Source organism: Semicossyphus pulcher, unplaced genomic scaffold (assembly GCF_022749685.1).
Source record: "Semicossyphus pulcher isolate SPU_LCO1_2020_fin unplaced genomic scaffold, fSemPul1.0.p SCAF_10, whole genome shotgun sequence".
Lineage (NCBI taxonomy): Eukaryota > Metazoa > Chordata > Actinopteri > Labriformes > Labridae > Semicossyphus > Semicossyphus pulcher.
Window position 1 is genome coordinate 22,113,774 of NW_027211604.1, and position 20,449 is coordinate 22,134,222.

General features: G+C 41.5%; 1 protein-coding gene across 2 annotated transcripts in view; it reads left to right on the top strand.

Moving 5' to 3' along the window:
* The window catches only part of tmem132e (transmembrane protein 132E), a 484,215-nt gene extending 471,349 nt beyond the window's left edge, over window positions 1-12,866 (top strand). For both annotated transcript variants that reach the window (XM_069671683.1, XM_069671682.1), the window contains exons 8-9: window positions 3,723-3,917; window positions 8,483-12,866. In XM_069671683.1, coding sequence (XP_069527784.1) covers window positions 3,723-3,917; window positions 8,483-9,553 — 1,266 coding nt within the window. In that variant the 3' untranslated portion in view covers window positions 9,554-12,866. The remainder of the gene's footprint in view (window positions 1-3,722; window positions 3,918-8,482) is intronic.
* Window positions 12,867-20,449: the final 7,583 nt, after the last annotated feature.

Sequence of the window (20,449 nt, forward strand, 5' to 3'; positions counted from 1 at the left end):
CTCAGGAATAAGTGCTTACACAACATGATGTGTTTCCAGCGTGGATCACAACCCCCGAAGATTAGTTTCTGTGAATAAATTCTTCATTTTACACAATCAATGTACAACGCGCTGTATCTTTGAATTGTGTTTGACATTTGTACAAAGTCGCAAATATTGATTTTAATAGTATTAGATTTTCTTTTTAGTCACTTTAATTGGCCTGTGAAAATATCAGCTGCGGCCCGACGCGACGTGGAAAAGCAGAAAATCGATTGTAAGCAAACAGTTTTCACTGGCGGAGTCGTACTCTGTCTGACCTCAGTGGGACTTATGTTTAGACATGTTTTTACACAGAAACAGACTTTTTTTTAAACGCTATTTACCTCTATTAACTCTCCTCTTCGGCTGAATCTATCTATAGAAATAAAAAGCTTCACAATCAAGCTAATGCAAAGAGTTTTGTTGTTGCTGAAAAAGCTCCTGTTGTAAGAGTTATCCATCATGCAACTGAGTTGTCCTCTTGAAAACTTTAAAAGTTTATTTATGCACCCATTTACTATCATGCCTTAGGGGGTTTTGCATGCACACTTATATGTGTGTGTTGTTGCATGTCTTCTTGTTTGTGGGGTTGCCCAGTGGACCATGACTCTCCTTTCTGGCACATTAATCCATCACACACAATAATATGCATACGGAGGTGGAACCCGACTGCACAACTTTCTTTCTGCATAAAAGTTTTCTCCTAATTTTAGCCCCGAGGCATTCACCAGTATGGAGGATTACTTTCCTTAAAAACATTTAACATTAGTTTTTAAACTTTTTAACACTTCAGTCTGATATTAATGCAGCTCACGGACAGCGATGCACAATGTGTTTGTGCAGAGGTTTATAACACAAAGCATGGAGGTCATGGAGGTCGAGGTGCTGTAGGGGAGGCGCATTCACACGCAGCTACTGAGCAGCTTTTTCACTGCAGACAGCAGCACTTAATTGTTTCCGACCATTAACCTCTGTAGGCTAAGAGGACATTAGTAAGAAGTGTTACACAACTCTTGTAGGAATGCGATACAAAGCTTCACAGCAATCGTCAAGCAAATCTAATTTCTGTGAGTTATGATGTTGTAGGAAATGGCGTGACAATGAAATTAAAAGTGAAGCTGTCATTGAAGGTGATGATTTAAATCTGAAAGGGAGCATGTAGGCATGAGCGTGGTTAGGGAGCCTTTAGTTAAGACTGCCAGGCACAGAGAGTGAACAACATTTAATGTATGCTCTTTCTTCCCCTATAGACATGTTGTGTGTTTCCCAAAGCCGACTTGCATCTTATTCCATAAAGAAAATAACACCCAAAATGTCTTTAACTCTCTATCCCTAAAAAAAGAGAACGCCCCCTTTAGGGGCTGTATAAAAACAGACTGGCAGGCGGCTGCAATATGAATGTGTGGTGTGTGTGGTGTGTGTGGGTGTTTTCATTAAAGGGTTTTTTTTTTTGCACCCTTTATGTGTGAAGCATGAGTGTGAATGTACGAGTTTTAATTAGGAGGGTTTATGATTTTCAGAAGATCATATATACTAATAAATCAACACCGTGTTAATAAAAGCAGACACTTGCAGAGGCATGTTTCCGCAGATGATTTGGCTCAAGCCTTCACATGACAAATCACGCTGCACCAAATTGTGTGAAATATTATTGCAGCAAATGATGAGGCCGAGCCAAAGGCAGAGGAAGAAGTATTACACGAGAAATGATGTAGAGATCCTGCAATGGAAGGAGCAGTCGAAGAAGAACAGGATAAATAGAGATATTAAAGGCTGCAGGTAAAGAACCAGATCATTTTATTTACAGGTTTTGTTTGAATCTTTCTTGCTTGTTTAAAGATAAGATACACTTTATTGTCCCTGAGGGGAAATTTGCTTTGGGCAATACAGCCACTTACAAACAATCAAATTGTACCGTACACTTGAACTTATATAGATTTACAATATGTTTTGCTGCTAATCTCTGACAGTTTAGTGTCTAGACTCCAGATGGCTTCTCCAAAGACAGGGCCATGCCAAGTCCCTTCTACTGAAGGTCGCACACTGTCTATTGAAGTATTTCATCATCTTCATTTCAAAAAATCACTTCAACCATCTCTTAAACAGAACGAAAGTAGGTCAAGACACGACAACACATTACAACCAAAAAAAAGGAAAGGATATGTGAATTATTGCGTAACACCTCTTTAATAAAAGTTATAAATACATAGACAATAATAAGATGAGGTATATTGCATAAATGCATGGGTTAGGGCTAGTTAAAGGAGCAGTTCACCCCTGGAAAAAGCCACTGTCAGTCAAAGCTGGTGTTCTCTGTAATCGATAGAAGCAATAATAGTTAAAATTGGCGCCACAGCTGTGGAGAAAGTTGTTCAAACAGCTCGTAGTTTCGTCCATTCTACATTCCTTCAACACCCAGCGTGCATTGCGCCCCTCCATCTGAAAGGAACGGCCCAGCTAGAGACGCTGGAGTGAAATACTAAACTCCGTTTTCGCTGCAGGCAACGGCTCAGAGTGGGACAGAATCCGAAATACGGCGAGAACATACCGGTCAGGGAGTGTAGTTTATCAAGCTCCCTGGCCTCCCCCAGATGACGCGTTTTAAGTCGTCTGGCGGAGGTTTTCCAGGGCCCATTGGAGAAGCAGATAGCGTCCTCCAAAGGCACAGAGCCAAAATTCATTTTTTTCCCTACCATAACGGCATTAGCTCCCCATGATAGCATGATAGGACTGAGGTTGAAAATCGGCGAACTGGCCCTTTAAGTTATAAACAGCCCAGAATTGATGACTGCAGCCTCTCAGTTTTAAACACTGTTTAAGGGCAAAATGTGTCCAAGAAAAAAATTACACAACAATCCTTTCTATATTTCTTCCAATTAAAAGAATTAAAACTTCAAACTTGCAGCATCAAACCAGAAAACTACATTTTCAAACCACAAACATCCTGTCACAGAAAATGTAGACTTATTTGAGGCCTCTTAACAGAGCATTCTTAGGAAGCAGAACGTGTGCAGAGGTGATACAGTTGGTTTGCTGTTTCAAGGTTTCACTTGATGATGATTGGGGAAGCTTGTCAGAGCACCAAACTCTCCACTGCTCTAGCATGGCATGCTTTATTTGATGCCTGCTGGAGCTGGAAAATGCTTGAGCTGAAGGTGGAAAAGATTTCCCCGTCTGACTCTGAGGACAAGGCCACTGCTTCGCTCGATGGCTCTTCACTTTGCTCAAGTCCCTCCTGACCTCTGGTTGCGATTGCAAAGTGAAATGATGATCTTTTAAAAGTCCTCAAAGTAGTGGGTGCAGAGCCCTGTCAAAAGCATTGGATTACCCGAACAGATAAGAGCGGCTTCACATGCTTGTGCAGTTTCATGTGGTGACACTTAGATGGGCACAAGTGTTTCTGCTAACCGTCACTGTGAAAGCTCGCCGCGGCTGCTTCACAGCGTGGCTCCTTGCTGCTGATGGATACCGTCTCGAGTGGGTTTTTTTTTGGTTCGTCCTTTCACTATGATAGACAGAGAGGCATTGACATGTGGATCCAAGACGCAGTGGAACAAACAATAGCACAAAGCACTTTAATCTAAAATTGGCCTGTCAGGGCTTTATGAGCTTCAGAAAAACAATAAAGCTGCTGTCTGTTTTGGTCTTAAACGATGTCCCAATGTCATGTGGAACAATAAAGGACCATCTTTTCTCTGCAGGTGGAGTCTCCGCTGGCCGTGGATGCAGTACTGGGAGAGTCGGCGTTCTCGGTAACAGATGAAAAGGTATCCATCACGGAGATGCGAGTTCACGCTGTTTCGGGCCTGACCCTGTCACTGCAGCCCAGCCCCGGCAACAGCCACACCATGGTGGCCAAGGCAACCGGCATCCAGACGCTCACTGCTGTCAAGCAGGTAAAGTACATATTATCAAATATTATCTTTGCATATATTTTATATAAGAAGTGGATGTAGCAACTTGAATGTAAAAGTGCCATACACCTGCATTCTTTTAATGGCCAGCAGGGGGCGACTCCAGTGGGTGCAAAAAGAAGTCTGATTGTATGCAACCAGATAAGACAATTAACCTACTTCTCAGTGATTTATTACCTTGGTACACATTTTTCAATTTATGGATTCAATTGCTAATTTCAAGTCTTCTTCAAAACAGCATCAGATTATGCTTAAGGTTTTAATAAGTGGTATTTTTCTTTGCATTTTGTCAACAACACATTCAAACCGGGCCCCTCTTCCTGGGCTTGTCATCACCAGAAGCTCACTCTCTTGTGGTTACCTTTGCGCTAGCATGCTAACCGCTGGTTACCATCGGCACGCATGCTAACCGCCAGTTAGCATGTCCTACCTGGTTTGAGGCACCTACCTGTCCAACAGACTCACACTCACCAACACACATGTATAGAGGCCCATAAGTGATGATTTATATTATGTTATAATTGTAAAAGACTGTTTTATTTTTCTAGGAAAATCCTACTTATTATACCTTTAATGGAAGTCAATGGCATGGTTTGTATTTGTGGCAAACTCGATCACTTCAGATTCCAACTTTGAGACATTTCGCTTCAAATTCCAACGCATTAAAGAAATGTCACACTATGATATGCAACGCTTCATGAAATATTTATACAGCATTTTAGTGTGCAAGACAAACTACAGGATCATACAAAATATGCACATGGCATCAAAACAATTCTGCATATTTATGAAGGCCATGTGTGCACTGACAGTAACGCTAGCAGCGGTGTACCTGAGGTAAATAACAAGTGCTACTTCCAAAACCACATAGAGTTGGAATGCTCACACTTCCACCGAGTGACCAATTAACCTTAAATCAACTATTCATCCAATGGTGTGTTTAGTATTGTTGTTCTGGTTGCATATTGTTGCACGCATTCTTATGTTGTCAAAAACAACATAATTCTATGTAAATCAAAATACTATATCCTTTTGGAGATCAGCTCGATCAATATTAATTTGCAGCTGAATAAAATTGGCATGAACCACATAATCAAGTATTGCAGTGTCTATTTCATTTGGAATCTGATTACAGACTGACTGTCCTCTCTAGGTTACTATTGAATCATCTGAGAGAGATAAATACACACATTTCTTTATACAATTGTGTTTCCTGACTTCTGTCTCCTGAGTGTTGAAATTAAGTTTATTTGCAAATCCTTTCAGTCCAAACCAACAAGCGGCACTAGTTTCATTCCTGAGTAATAAAATTATTCTCCAGCTAAATCTTTTAAGCCCCAGCCAGCATTGTTAGCAAGGACACAGATAAAGTCAGCCGCAGTGAACTTAAAAGTATTCTTGATGCTGTTTTTTTCCTTTATCACAACCTCCGTATTAGCCGAGCGCTGCAAAACACTTCTGATGTGTCCAAATATATTTCACAAACTGTGTTTATCGCTTGGAGTGAGAAGTGAGACGACGTCTGGATTGAAAAAAAGAAATTGTTGCTTTTTCCTTTACATCTTTCTCTTCACACAGAAAAGGGATCTCTGGTATTCTTTACAAGGAATTAATTGGCAGCCTTGGTTTACCTGGGGATACGTGCATGCATGTGTGTGTGTTTGACTTCTTTTCCTGCTCTTCCATTGGCCTGCAAGTAGCTAAAAATGCAACGACAACCCCATCAAGCATCAGTGAGGGAGAAGTGAGCATTAAATTCCAATTTTTCCTGCTTTCCGCTTCTTGGCCACCTTGAAATTTAATTATTGTAATGTATTGTCCTAAGTGCTCTCCAAGGCCGGGCCATAAAAGGCAGCCAATTCCTCTGCCGGCAAAGCTCTCAGAGGAGAACTGCAGCTATTTCAAGCCATTTGATTCTGTTTCACAGGGAAACTTTCTAAATGTCCTCTATTACTCCAGAAATGAATGAAACACATAAACTATGGATGGAAGGAGTTGGACATTCAAGGACTCTTTGCATCACTCTCTTTTTCCGCTTGACGAATTCCAACAACTGAAAATGCTTCGGTTCTTGAAGGTTCATCATAAACCTTATTCTGCTGGCGTGATTTACCCACTGTTTCTGCTTAAATGAGCAGTTTAATAAGGTATTTATGAATCTGAGGCGTGATATTACATCTCAAGTTGATGCAAATGTCTCAGAATAATATTTCGAGGGGGATGTTTTTCTGCATATGCGTATTTTTTAATGTAAGCTGTTTATGTTCAATTTACATCCACATATATTCCCTAATGCCGTAAAGCGCACAGCAAGGAAGTGTGTGTATCAAAGATCAAGCTCATTCTCGTAAACATTACTGTATGGGAATGCACAGATAACATTATTTGTTGAAATTAGGCGTGGAGCGTGTGCTTAGCTTAATGTATGGAATAATATCAACCTCATGCAGTAATCCCTCTGGGTTTCACCGGCTCTTTGATGTCCGAGTCGTCTTTTTACCTCCCCAACTTCCTCTAACAAAACTTTCCTCTGCATGCATAACTTTCTTGTTTTTGATTGGCATACACAGGCATGTGCACTATATTTTGGCGATGTTGAAACACCCACTTGCCTTTTTCCCCCTATATCAGCCTTTTCCGCGCAGAGTCAGCTCATAAAAACAGAGATGCCATATTCAATGTATTATTTAAATCATCCATATCAAAGGCTGTCTTCTTTCTGTCGTGCTGAGATGATAGAGGTCTGGCTCATGGTGGAATATCATCACAACATAGCACTCTTCTCCCAAACAGGACCAAAGGGAGTTATGTCCTGAAAAGACTTGCTGCCTATGCGCCCTTTGCAAAACAGTATTAGAAGAAGAAAACTAAAACTCTATGACTCCAAGTAAGCGACAGCATTTCCTTCTTTTGTCAGCTCTGCATGTTTGGTTGCTGATGTTTAAGCAAGCTGTGAACAAAGAGGACTGTCAAACGCAGCCTTGATTACGTGGACGCCAGTGTTGCGGTTTGTTCCCTGGCAGATGAATGTCATCAGGTAACCAGCATGCCTGCGTTTACTCCATCGGGGAGTATGGACTGTGATAAAACATACAAAATGAGAAGATCACACATAGCAAACATGTAGACACGTACTGGAGCCCGTCATTCGAAGCACACGCTGCTGCATGTGCGTTATCTGTCGGAGCTGCAGAGCGGAGCTGTGTTGTAGCCTTCAGGACAACGCAGTCATTCCTGCCACCCCGTCCTCCTTTCGTGCTTGAAAGCGGTTTGCTGGTGAGCACATCAGAAGCGTCTGCGTGCGTGTCAAGGCTTGCGCTGAGCACTGGGAACCGCACATGTTAACTAAAGCTCTGGAGATATGAGGGACTGGATAAAGTCCAGAACTTCAAAAGGCACAGTTGGGAATAGATTTTCAAACGACGGTCAACGCCATGAAAGAATAGGATCTGAAGCGCTGAGATATTCTTTAGGGAGTTACAAACAAGGCAGAGTCACAGTTTTCTGACTCTTTTTGGTGCTTTGATATTCACACAGCTTGTTGTTAAGGCTGATACATTATCAAACCTCCATGAGCAACAGCTTGGAGCCTACCTTTCCTTCATTCTACTTTTCTTTAGTTTCCTTTCCAATGTTTGTCCCTCATCTTGATGAGCTAGACACTATTATAAGCACATAAAGTTTAAGGGTAAACCACTGTCAATCTCTATAAACAGATATCTGCTTATGAATGCAATCAACAAGTTTTTTGGGTTTGAAGTGTTTCTGTTTGTAGAGCAATAGTTCTGACTAATCGTGCTTGAACAGGCTTTGGTTTCATAAAGGAAAACGGTCTATGTATAAAGCAAAAATTGCAGAATGCATTGTCCGAAATGCTACCCCAGAACGCATGGCCTTTCAAAGGATGATAATTCTGGTTTTTATTAATCACTCAAGTGATCAATCGAGTGCAAATAACAATGCCCGACATGGACATCTTGCTTCATTGGCCCGTCTCAAGTTGCTAGTCTGACTGTAAACAATGGCCAGCAGACAGAAGAGGAAGTCTCGGCACAGAAATCCAGTGTCAGTTATCTGAATATCTGCTGGCTACACCAGAAGCCCTGAATCATTTGCCCTCAACTCAAGAGGCTAAATTGTGTTCAGGCATAAACTGTCCAATTAAATGAGTACAGTAAGAAATGTCAAACTAAAGTGTCCATTGCCTCGTGACGAACAGTAAGGTTGGGTGTTTTTTTTCTATTTTCAGCCTACGGATCAGATAAAAACTGCGAGATGCATTCCTTTATTGACGTGCACAGAGCATCCCACACACAAGTCACGACAAAGTTTCCAGTTTTCAGTCTTTCATTGAATCAGAGACATTTAGCTACCTTTACATTAGATCTTTATTACAGGCTTAGGACAGACGACTGTGTGAATTTTGGTGGTGTTACCGACAAATGTTCAAATACCTGCAACAAACTAAACCAACTGAACTGAAGCTCTTTTGCAGTCTAATTGAAATAACCAATCTAAATCTGTCTGTCTCTTTTTCTCTCCCACAGGAGGCCAGTTTGTCCGTCTGGATGCTTTTCAGTGACAACACAGCCGCCACTCTGTCTTACTTTGATCCCAAAGACTACAACCTCAATGCCTCCACACTGGATGACAAAGTTGTGTCGGTCTCCCAGGAGCCTCAGCAACGGTGGCCTGTGGTGGTGGCAGAAGGCGAGGGATCTGGTGAGATGGTGCGTTTAGAGATGACCATCTGTGAGGCCTGTCAGAAGACCAAGCGCAAAAGCGTCATCGCATCCGCTGCAGTTTATGTCAAGGTCCGCTTTGGCCCCGAGGAAGACTCTGAGGAAGAGGCAACCACAGAGGGCGAGATCGAGCTGGCTCCTGTCACCAGGCGTCCAATCATTGATCCGAACATTAGTGGAAGAATTTATGAGACATCTAACGAGCAACCTGCCAGTGTTCCCATTGATTACACCAATTTCCCCACCATTAGCAACCAGGAGCAACCGACTGAGAGTGATGAAGAGGAGGAAGACGACTTTGTGCATTCACCTCGTAACATGACCGACCTTGAGATTGGCATGTATGCTCTACTGGGAGTCTTCTGTCTGGCCATCCTCGTCTTTCTCATCAACTGTATCGTGTTCGTTCTTAAATACCGCCATAAGCGCATCCCACCCGAGGGTCAGGCCAACATGGACCATTCCCATCACTGGGTGTTCCTTGGAAATGGCCAACCACTAAGGGCCCAGTGCGATCTGTCACCACAGCAGGTTGAAAGTCCCAGTAACCCTTTGGAGGGCGTACAGACTTGCTGCCATGGGGACCACCACAGCAGTGGCAGTTCCCAGACTAGCGTGCAAAGCCAGGTACATGGGCGGGGAGACGGCAGCTCCGGGGGCTCTACGAAGGAGAACGGCGAGGAGGCCAGTTCCCCCACCTCCAAGCGCAAGAGAGTCAAGTTCACCACGTTTACCACTCTCCCCACAGAGGAGCTGCCCTATAACTCCATCCCCATTGCAGATGAAGAGGACATTCAGTGGGTTTGCCAGGATATGGGCTTTCAAGACCCTGAGGAACTGCACGATTACATGCGCAGAATAAAAGAAATAGCCTGAGATAAGAGGTGCGGCGTGGAGCGCCACTCTCAGCTTTCTAAAGAAATGTTCCTTTCTATTTTTCTCTTTTTCACCTAAGTGAAAGATAACTTTTCACAGACTAAAAGGCCAACTGTTGTTTCGGTTAGAGTGTGTTCCATTTAGTTTGCACAGTGCTGTAATCTCATACACGCTCACACAGAAGAGAACGCAAGGACGCCAAAGACTCGACCAGAGGATCTCAATCACTGGAGGAATCTGTAAATCTTGGCTGTAGGAAACATATTTCAGCTGGAAGCTGAGCCTTGGCCAAAAGTGAGAGCTGCTCCAGCTTATTTTTCAGGATTTGCTTCGAGAGAAAGCCTGATAGGGACAGGAATGTAGAAGAGGTTTGGTATCGACTGCATTGTTGCTGGCTCAGTTGGACTCTGCTGTACTGTACCTACTTCAAACAAAGAGGCCTTTGATGAACAAAAAAACTGTCAAAGACTCTCATGAAAGCTATGTTTAAAAAATCATTTTGTTTTTGCCAAAGTAGGAAAAGTGTTCTTTTAATGGCGAAACTTTCTTCATTGTTGTTCTTGGTGCAGCACACTCATGATTTGTACTCATGTTCATTCCTGACATTTTCTACATTTCATAGGTAGTCAAGATCAGTGCCCTACAACTAGTCCTCCTGGTCCTGGATAAAACTAATGCCTTATAAAAACAGTCACACTTCACTTCTTATATCAGCGCAGACACCCTGTTTTCTCACCACAGCTAGAGACAGCGTAGTAAGATGTAAAGTTCTACAGCTGATCTTCAGCATGAGGTATAAATAGAGAAGAGCTTGTGTATTGTGAGGATCTCAAACCTTCTTTGCATGGACGGGGATATTGCGGCACAATCAGCTACTTTTTTCCAAATTTGTAAATGTTTGTATTGTAATTATATAACCATTCATACACATAATTAAAGTAAATATGTTACCATGCATTTACACGCATGCCATGTCAGGCATACATACGCGCAGACATTCCTCTCTCTATGTATATACCGTATCGAGCCAGAGTCGCCTCCCGCACCAACGTTCAACAAGTTACCTACTCCCAGCTCGACGAGTGGGCAGCCGGTTGAAGTCCTGACATTTTTATAGTCTTGTGCTGAGTAGAAGGTCCCCCGTCAGTAATGTCAAGCAGAACTGTAGCTTTTTAACAAAGTGGTCTCACATTTGACTGTTGAACACGGGGATTAGCTATGCATCAGAATTGTAACAGATCTAACCTTTTGATGATTTGTTTCCCTTCCTCCAGTTCGGCTGTCCAGACCAGCCTTCGGGGGGAAATACAAAACTTATAACGTACTAGTGGGAAACATTCCCACTGAACACAGGATCCTCTAAACTCTGCAGGAAACGCCATCTACCAGAAAACTAGATTACTGAATAATTTATTGGTTTTGCTCCATCATTTTTAAATCATAGCCATCTCATGTTGTCATGCTGTTTTTAAAACACACTCTGCTTTCTGTGTAGTCCCTATTTTGTTTAATCTACTCCAGTGAACTCACTCGTGGAAGTCACAGAGGTTGATGAACTGAACAGGAAGACAGAACAGTAGCTCTTACTGGCGAAGGAAATACAGTATGTTGTCTTGCTTCTGAGCTGTGCGGACGTAACAACATGTATCTCAGGATGCTGATTGGCTTCATTGACAAATCAAAATGAGAGAAAGCAGCACAGCCGGTGGGTTTAATTTCTTGTGGAGCCAAATGTTAATCGCTGGTTTGAGCTTTGCCACATGTTTTAAACCACACTTAAGCAGGACAAGGGAAATATATGGGGGTTTAGAAAGAGCATAAAATATCTCAAGTGAGGTTTCATCCAAAACATTGCGAGGCAGCCAGACACGTAGTCATAACTGAGAGCATGATGACAGCAAAGCTAATAGTGTTTTTAATTGCAGTTGCTCTGTTAGTGTAGCGTATGCTTTTTAGTACTCGAGTGGATGACTTTTTTGAAGGTTGTTATTCAGGCTCTGATCTCATGTAAAACAAGATCTTTTCAGGACTAATGAAGCAACACAAGATCAAAAATTAGTTTCCGTGCCACATTCCTTTTAATTCTGAACTGCATCTAAGGGCTTGGATCTTTCTTTTATGTTAACTGATTTTGGTGATCTTAGAAAACTAATGTTACTTGCTCCCTCTGTTGTGATAATGAGCGTATAAGCTTTATATGTCAATGAAAATGTACAACATTCTGTTGCCATCCTACCTGCTTTTCAGCCCCGTTAAAGACCCAATCCAGAATTGTTGTCATGTTAAAAACACGGCTTTATATTGGACACATTGAATAACAGATAAATGTTATGTTTAAGTTAAAAAAGTGGTTTCTGATTCTTTAACTGACCTTATATGACCGCTAAGCGCAAGTGTGAACAATGGAAATGGTTTAATTACAGCGACATTGTAAATACCGCAGCAAAACAGGCTTTAAATTTGAACTGAAAGTTGATATGAGATTATTTTCCATCAGTAAACCACACCTGTCAATATTCTACATGTATATAGACCCACATTTGATATACTCATAAATCCTGGATTGGGACTTTAAGGCTCGGGTTTACTGCATGCCCTCTCTTTGTTCCATGTGGTTGAAATGAACAATGACCTGATTCCGGTATTAAATAACATTCAGTCTGCGTTAGAATCTACAGAGAACATGAGACGTTACTTTCCGACAGTCCAAGCCCGTCCTTTAGCCACAGCATCGACATGATTCGCCATGAAATTAAGAGAAGCTGGCGTCGCTTCAGTTTAAACTTGATGGTTTCTCAGGATGAATGTAGGATTCTTAACTAAACCTGGCTGTTCAGTGTAAATGTGGTCAGCCCAACCTGGTGATATAACAGATCAAGTATCTAATAGCAGCTTTACATTGTTTTTGTTTGTTGTTCCCTTTGATTAACTAGCACTGTATGTAAATACGTTCACGCGATGCAGCTCGAACACGTTTTATTTTTTACATCATTTTTACTTCCTCTGTAAATTTGTCTTATTTTGTAGTGCTGCTTTGGTGAAGGTGCACATATTGCTCATTTTGTATTCATCTTCAAGCTGCTAATAGAAACTTCTTACAACATGTTATTGAACATCTTGAATTGTACCTTTATGCCCCCCTCGCCCTCCCCCATGGGAAACTGTGCACGGCTCTGTCAGCTGTGCCAAGCAAACGCCACACTCACAATAATATGTTATTGTACAGAGCACTGTTAAATTTCCTGTATTCTCTTGAAAACAAACCCTTGTATTTTCCCGTTATATGTAAAGTACTAAAGAAAAATGCAATACAGTCATGATATTGTGTCATTTTTTTTACTCCGCCTAACAGTGTTGAATGTTTTGTGTATTTTCCCGTATGATGTCTGCAAGGATTTCATCATTAATTCAGCCTCAGCAGCTTCTTCGATGAAGGAACGCTCTAACCTTGAAAGTTTTTGGCTCATTAGGTACCTAATGTCTCACAAGAGGATTGCTGCACAAATCAAACATGTCTGATTTATACCGTATATGAAAGTAAGGGGGTTCATACATTTTGCGAGAAGATTTCAGCTGCGTTTTTACATAATATTCTCTCGTCCCTCTGACATTTTAAACTACAAACTTTATTTACTATATCTTTAACAAATGCAGTGACTAGAAAGACAGACAGAGATTACATAAGAGTACTTTTGAATTGTAACTATACAGTACGTAGCTCACATCTGACACCTTTTCCCATGCATGTGTCGCTGCCAGGGTTGATCCGACTCTGGCTCGAGTCCTACTAGTGTTTGAAGTCCGTGGATCGCTGCCATTGGCCCCTCGCTGTGCGGAGTCTGAAGGTTCTACTCTCTCATATTCTCTGGCAGTTTCCCCCGCAACATCCTGCAGAGAGATGGGTGTGTAAGCCACTGTACTGAGTGTGTGTGTGTTTGTGTCTGTGTGTGTCTTGTCATCCAGCAGCCCCCGTCCATAAAAATCCATACTTGGAGCTGAAGTCAGAGTGTTTACCGCTGTAGTTCACTTCATTTGGGCAGCTGAGATCAGAGCTGTTTGAACTAAGTCGCACAGGTTGTCAGGAGAGACTGCGACGGTGTATGGCACTGAGGAGACAGATTCTGACACCTGATAGCTGAGTGCAGAGCGTAATAGAAAAGTGGAATATACTGCCCTTTGGAAAGATTTGTACGTGCATAGTTAAGTCTGAAAATCACCAATCTGGATAATCATCTAAATGTTGTCTGCTGTCTTTTGACCAGAGATCAGATTATGTGTCAAAAAAGGTTATGACACATTTTCTCATACAAGTGAATGGGATAGTGTGTCCAAACTTTTGACTGGTAGTGTATATATATATATATATTTCAATAATGAGATTTATGTGTAAAATTAAAAAAGGAAAGAATAGAATAATTTATTCCCTTGTTCTTTAAGGCTTATTTAAAGTTATAATCTTGATGATCTCAGTTTCGTTCTCTTTGGCGGCACCTATGGCAATAAATTGTTTGTTCAGCCATAGTGGATTACCGTTTATACCAGAAAAGCAGCCGCTTAGCTCCGCCTACCCTCTCTGACAGACCAACCACTGCTGGCTGATGGAAAACGCGTCACTAACTGGGCGCCGCTTGTGATTTTTTCCATGAAAGTCCCCACAGACACCCAGTCTGTAATACTGCAAATGCAAAGGCTTTCATCAGTGGGCCACAGACTCAATCACCATTGTGTTACCTCATTGGGGGATAGATAGAGACTTAACAGACATTTATTTAAATTAAAATCTTTGAGATTATTAGTTTAAATGCAGAAAAAAAGGAGTTGCACAAATGATTACCTAATTATGTTCAAATTAAACCAAACCAAAGGGAGAAAAATTTCTCTTTCAAGCAAACTGCACGTACACAGCATAGACTTGTATGCATGAATATTATCCATGTACCCATTATCTATACCGTTCATTGTGTTCATGGTCGCGGAGGGCCTGGAGCCTATCCCAGCACATCATTAGGCGAGAGGCGGGGTGCACCTTGGACTGATCGGCTGTCAATCACAGGGCTGACACATACCAGTGATAAGGACATTTTAAATGCCAAATTTTGTTCATCATCGCTTTCAGGTTTATTAAAATATTCTCATATATCAAGTATTAATAATAAAAATTTTAAGGGTTATTAGATTTTTTAATAAAGAATAAAACACATTTTAGTACAGAAACTGCAGCTCAGGAGCTCGAGCTGCCACGTTGTATTCATTTGTATGTATGAGAGTAAAGTGCTGGGGGGCTTCGTGCTTCATGAGCTGTGGCCTCAACACTGTCGCTGCTGTCAGCAGCTACTGTAAACCTCCACCATACAGTACAGGACAGTGCAGTGCTGTGTTACACTGCTGCTTTTTGATGCATCTCCTGTCTTCCTGGTGTGTTAGGAAAAGAATACACCTTCTGTTACCCTTTAATTGTAGTGTAACGTAAACACCATCCACGTGTTATATGTACAGATCAAAAATGTGGATTTATTATCCATGGAGATGGAACAAGTTACATTTTTGTTTTTAAAAGTCTTTAAAAACATTTAAGTTTTTTAATTGTGCATTATGATGTACTGTAAGCAACACTGGCAGAGACCACAGACTGTATAAAAAGCTGGATGACATGACAGCTCCTCGAAAGTGAAGCCAAAACATTTCGAGCGCCCCCTGCTGACTAGCTGCAGTATAGGTCATAAAGCCCGCCTCCTCCATGTTAACAGATGGAACATGAGTCAAACCATAAAATCAAAATACATGCCAAATAAATGTTTCTCAAACATGGTTTCTGTCATTATAGTTAGTTATCATCATGCTGATTTAGTGTCCATTTTTCTGTTAGGTTTATTTTTAGTTAGTTATTTGATGCTGTAAAAGGATGATTGACAGCTCTGTTGAGCTGTCAAATACGGCTCCTGCAGTCGATCTGTTCCGGATTAGCAGAGTAGAGGAGGAACAGCGAGAGGAGACGTAACAAAAACAATCACTACAGTCATTGAAGTTTCCATACCTGTGAACGTCTGCTTCAGACCAACACAAAGAAGCTGTTCCGCTGTTAAACACGCCGGTGTGCGGGATCCTTGCTGTTTTTTCGGTAAGTGAAGTGTGTGTGTTTTGGTTAGCGGAAGTGGCTACGGCGGCGCCACCCGCCGATCTCTACTGCGCAGACCATGGAAAGATGGCAGCGGCCATCACGAGGGCTATTTTGGCATCAATTCGGTACAATGGTACAATCCATCTATATATACAGTCACTGGCACAGACAGATACCCACTACTGTGAAAATATAAGTCACAAACTTAAGGGTAAAATCATCCACTCTAAGGGAAAATGCATGTTGTTTATACATGCAGGATTCAACTGGTCAAACCACACCACACACTGTGACTGTGTTGTTTTCACTGTCATGTTTCACATAACACCACTATATAGGAAAATATACGGCACTTGGAGCATGCATTCTTGGCAGTTTAGTCTTCTGGTAATCTTCCTCAGCTGATCCACTTACAGTAAGAGTGCACCGGGGTAATAACAGGACTTTAACATATTATTTTTGCGATGCCACATGTCAGAGGCATTTCAGCAATGCAATAGATTCAGCTCCATGGTAATTTGTTTCAATGGGGAGTGCAGGGGTGACTCGGATTGAATCAATCTGCAGGCCCTCTGTGAGCATACCAGCCATTTATGCCCGATCTCCCCTGTAATAAAGGGTCACTTCTGCAGAGGGGCTTCTTCTAACCAGCATTCACATCAAACCACTTAGGGGGAGCCCTGCCTCTCGAGATAACCTGTATGTTTCAAAGCAAAGTGCAAAGAACCAGCTCTCCCATTCCTGAATTTAGAGGCAATTCAAAGCACTTTATGTTTTATAAACAGAAAAAAGGAAAGCTTCAAACATTAAAATGCAATAAAATGGAATAGAAACAACATTTGAAAATGTTTTAAGGTAATTTTTTAAACCTGGACTATTTTTACTGCTTTTCAGGTCCTGACTAATAGCTGCAAAAGTTTTGGATTTCTTCCCCCTGCCAAACAGGCAGCATTGGCTGCATTCGAATTTTATCGAGCAAATGCGCCTGATCACATTTGTTTGTTAAAAGTTATTGCTTTTGACACTGAAGCGGCTCAAATTGTTACTGTAACTGTCTAACAACATTTGGGAAAGGATCCCTACTGAAATAGAACCCTTATTGTTGAACAGTTTTTGAAATCATCTTTGAAATCCGTTACATTGCTCTCTTTGAAACCATCTAGGGCTGGGCGATATGGCCAAAATACCATCTCATGATGTAGGATTTTTCACATCTCCATAACAATATGTATCCCGATATATCATGTTTCCTGATAATTTAACAAATATAATTAGTCCGTATGACATAACCACATGGTAAAGCCTATTTTTGGATGATCCTGTGTGAATTAAATACTTGACAAATAAAAAGTGCAGAGTTTCCATTTTCACTTGGGCTGAGCCTGAGTCCTTTTCTGCACATTAATATCCATGTTAATAAACAACACCTCCCTCTGTGGTTCGCTCCAGGTTCACTCAGACGTGCAAGGATTACAACGTAAAGCGTTGTCAAAATGACTATTGCTGTAAAGCAGTTCACCTGCTGGTTTTGTGACATCACGGGAGAGACGATATAGAAAAACATATTCATATTGTTTTAACGATATATAGTCATATTGCCCAGCCCTACTGACAAAATTCTTTTGTCTCCCAAAACTAACTTGGTGTTATTGTGAGTGACACAAATATAGTGTTGGAAGTCGGGGCGCCGGTTTAGCTCATTAGTCATATCGTGCATCCCGTATACAGAGGCGACAGTCCTCGATGACACCCACCCTCGGCCCTTTGCAGCGTGTCATCCCCACTCTCTCTTCCACTGTTTCCGACACTATCCACAGTCCTCTCTGTCTCAATAAAGGCATAAAAGGCCACAGAAAAATAAATTTAACCCTCGTGTTGTCCTTATTTTCTGTTTACACCCCTTGTCCTTCGGGTCAAAAATGACCCGCCTTGGCTAAACCCCTCAAATAAAGCAGCCTAATTGAATTTTAAACCAAAAATCTATTTTAAATGAAGTAATAACAGATGACACCACCGTGATGGTGTTCTCCATTGGTAAACAATGCTGTGAAGAATTGTTTTATATTGTCTGAAATCTCGTTTATTTTACCTGTAAACTCTTTGAACTCTGAACACGAGGGGGGTCAAGGAGGGGACAAGATGCACCTGCACTACAATGTTTTACTTTTGTCTCAGTTCAATCCGTAGCACCCACAATGTCAATTTGTCGTGCGGGTGTGTGTGTGTGTGCACGTGTGTGGGTGCATGTGTGTGTGTACGTGTACGTGTGAGAGCGAGAGACAGTATTTGCTTGTTTTTGTCAGTGGAGTCTGGTGGCTTTGAATACAGCGATGTAAATGCTGTTTCTGGTTTTTTTAAAAAGATGATTACCGTAACAAAAGGCCTTTTTCTGTTGGGATCTTAACGTCTTTCAATGGCAAAAACAGTGAAGATACTTTGATTGGGAGCATTTGTTTCCAAGGGTTGCATTGCAGCTATGATAGCGTGTTTCACAGCTGCCGAGTGAAGAAATCTACTGGAGTAATTCCAGTAATTTTAGTCATTAAGATGCAAAATATGAGAAAAATAAAAGGAGGCCCAGTTAAATACCAGTATTTCCCTATAAAAACAAAGCTAGAGATACAGGAAGGGAAGATGGTTCATGGTGAGTACTGAAAGTTCACTCAAAGGCAGCGCAGATTATAACGATTTTCCTCCTGGATTTAAACGTGGTCAAAGTGAGTGCACGTCTGATATCATGTGGACTTTTCCTCCAGCCCTGTGTTGCACAGTAACTGAGCGCTGCTTCTTAGTGTTTAGTTTTCACTCTGAGAACAGTTAGCAGGCTGAAGACCTGAGAGACTGAGAGGGTTCATATGGTTAAAGACAGTTAGAGATGTAGTTTGGTGGGAAGCCAATGAGAGACTTAAAGACGAGCAGAGGTACTTTAAACTCTGCTCCCTGACACTGGAAGACAGTAAAGAGAGCTGAGAACTGGTGTAATGAGCTGAAGTGAAAATACTATTATAGATGAAGCGAATCTCATTACAACCATACATATAATTCTATAAGTTTAATACAAAAAAATGCGGAAAAAGAGGAATAAAGAGTGAGCTGGGTGTGTGTATCTCACATTTCAGGTCCCATTTCTTTATGTCTTGTAATCTTTTTATTTCATTCCTGTGGATAACAGCCCAGTCATGGAGACTGTGATCTCATGTCAAGATATTTCCAGAGCAGCTACAATGAGGCCTGACAGCAGAAATATCTTTAACTATATAAAGCTTCAGCATTAAATGTCAGGTTTCTGTGTCAGTCCCTTCGAATCAAAGAGAGAGGCTTCTTTTTAGACTTACCATTTTCACAAGCCTTCAGCGATCGTACAGGGAGAAATCCATCATAGGAGAGGCACAGATAACAGCTCGGCTCTGACAGCAGCCTCCATAGAGCGGAATGCAATGCTGAGAAAAGACATGTTGCATTTTAGGGAAGAGCAACAGCTCTTTATGTGACTGGTGGAACTTGTTCTTGCTGCGCTGTTTGCATTTCTTTATCCATTAGAATATCCTGGTAAGTTGAAGCTTCTTCTCTGTAGAGATGAAGGTAAAAAAAGTGAAGGGAAGAAAAGTTTTTACTCCAAAAAAGTTAAATCAACACTTATTCAACCTCTTAAGTGCGGTGCAGATCACACTCACATATATGGTCAACACTGATGATTAACAGTAATGTGTTATGGATATAAAATCTCTTTACTAATATGAATTAAATGGATATCAGTGTGTGGCTCTTGCAGAATGTAAACAGGGCATGAGCGGCAATGGAACCAGATTCAGCATAAAAATCATGGCGCACATGAAGCATGTGACTTTAACATCCATTAAAGCTTCTGCTCCACTTGAGAGAGAAAAACATCTAATGTGTGTGCAGCAATGAGGAGGCTGTTAATAATTATTCAAAAATGAATACATGAAACAAACCTCCATCCATCTATTAAATATACAGCTTATCCTGTTCAGGGAGGGGGGGCTGGAGCCGGAGCCTATCTCAGCTGTCACTAGGTGAGAAGTGGGTACATCCTGGACTGATCTCCAGTCAATCACAGAGCTTACAAATAGAGAAAACCTTTCTGTGTTCTGGTTTCCATTTGAACTACGCTTGTAGTCCGAGTAATATTTACCACGTGTCAGCCGGCTGCGACGTATGCAAGAAAAACAGTCCGTGAGGAGAGCAAAAGCAGGCGGAACATAATCCGCCATCCCAGCTCCCATCAGCAGCTATCTGACGACGATTTTGCTTCTTATTAATCTCTATAAAAAGACATCTGCATGCTAACAGCTAACAATCTGTTCTAGATCTAAGATTTATTTTGTGTCACGGAAGCCGACTTCCTCGAATGCAGATCGATCTGCCCTCTGTTCAACAAACAAGCATTTTAAAAGTCTTCTCCTCTTGAGGACAGACCTGACAAAGCTTAAATTTTTACTTCTTACTAATCTGCATCATGATGTTGAAATTTTGGCAAAGGTAAGACCCGTTAATAACAAGTAAATCACAAGAAAATGGTTTCTCTTTCTGTAACAATGCAGCACGTGGAAAAGGACTATAAGGCTAAAGACTATAGCCGATGGGATCCGAGATTGCCAATTGAACCGAGCCGGAGTACCCGGAGAGAACCCACGCATGTACGGGTAGAACATGCAAACTCCACACAGAAAGGGACTCAAACTAGCAACCTTCTCACTGTGAGGCAACAGTACCAGTCCACCATGCAGCCCTAAAACTAACCTACAACCTCAAAA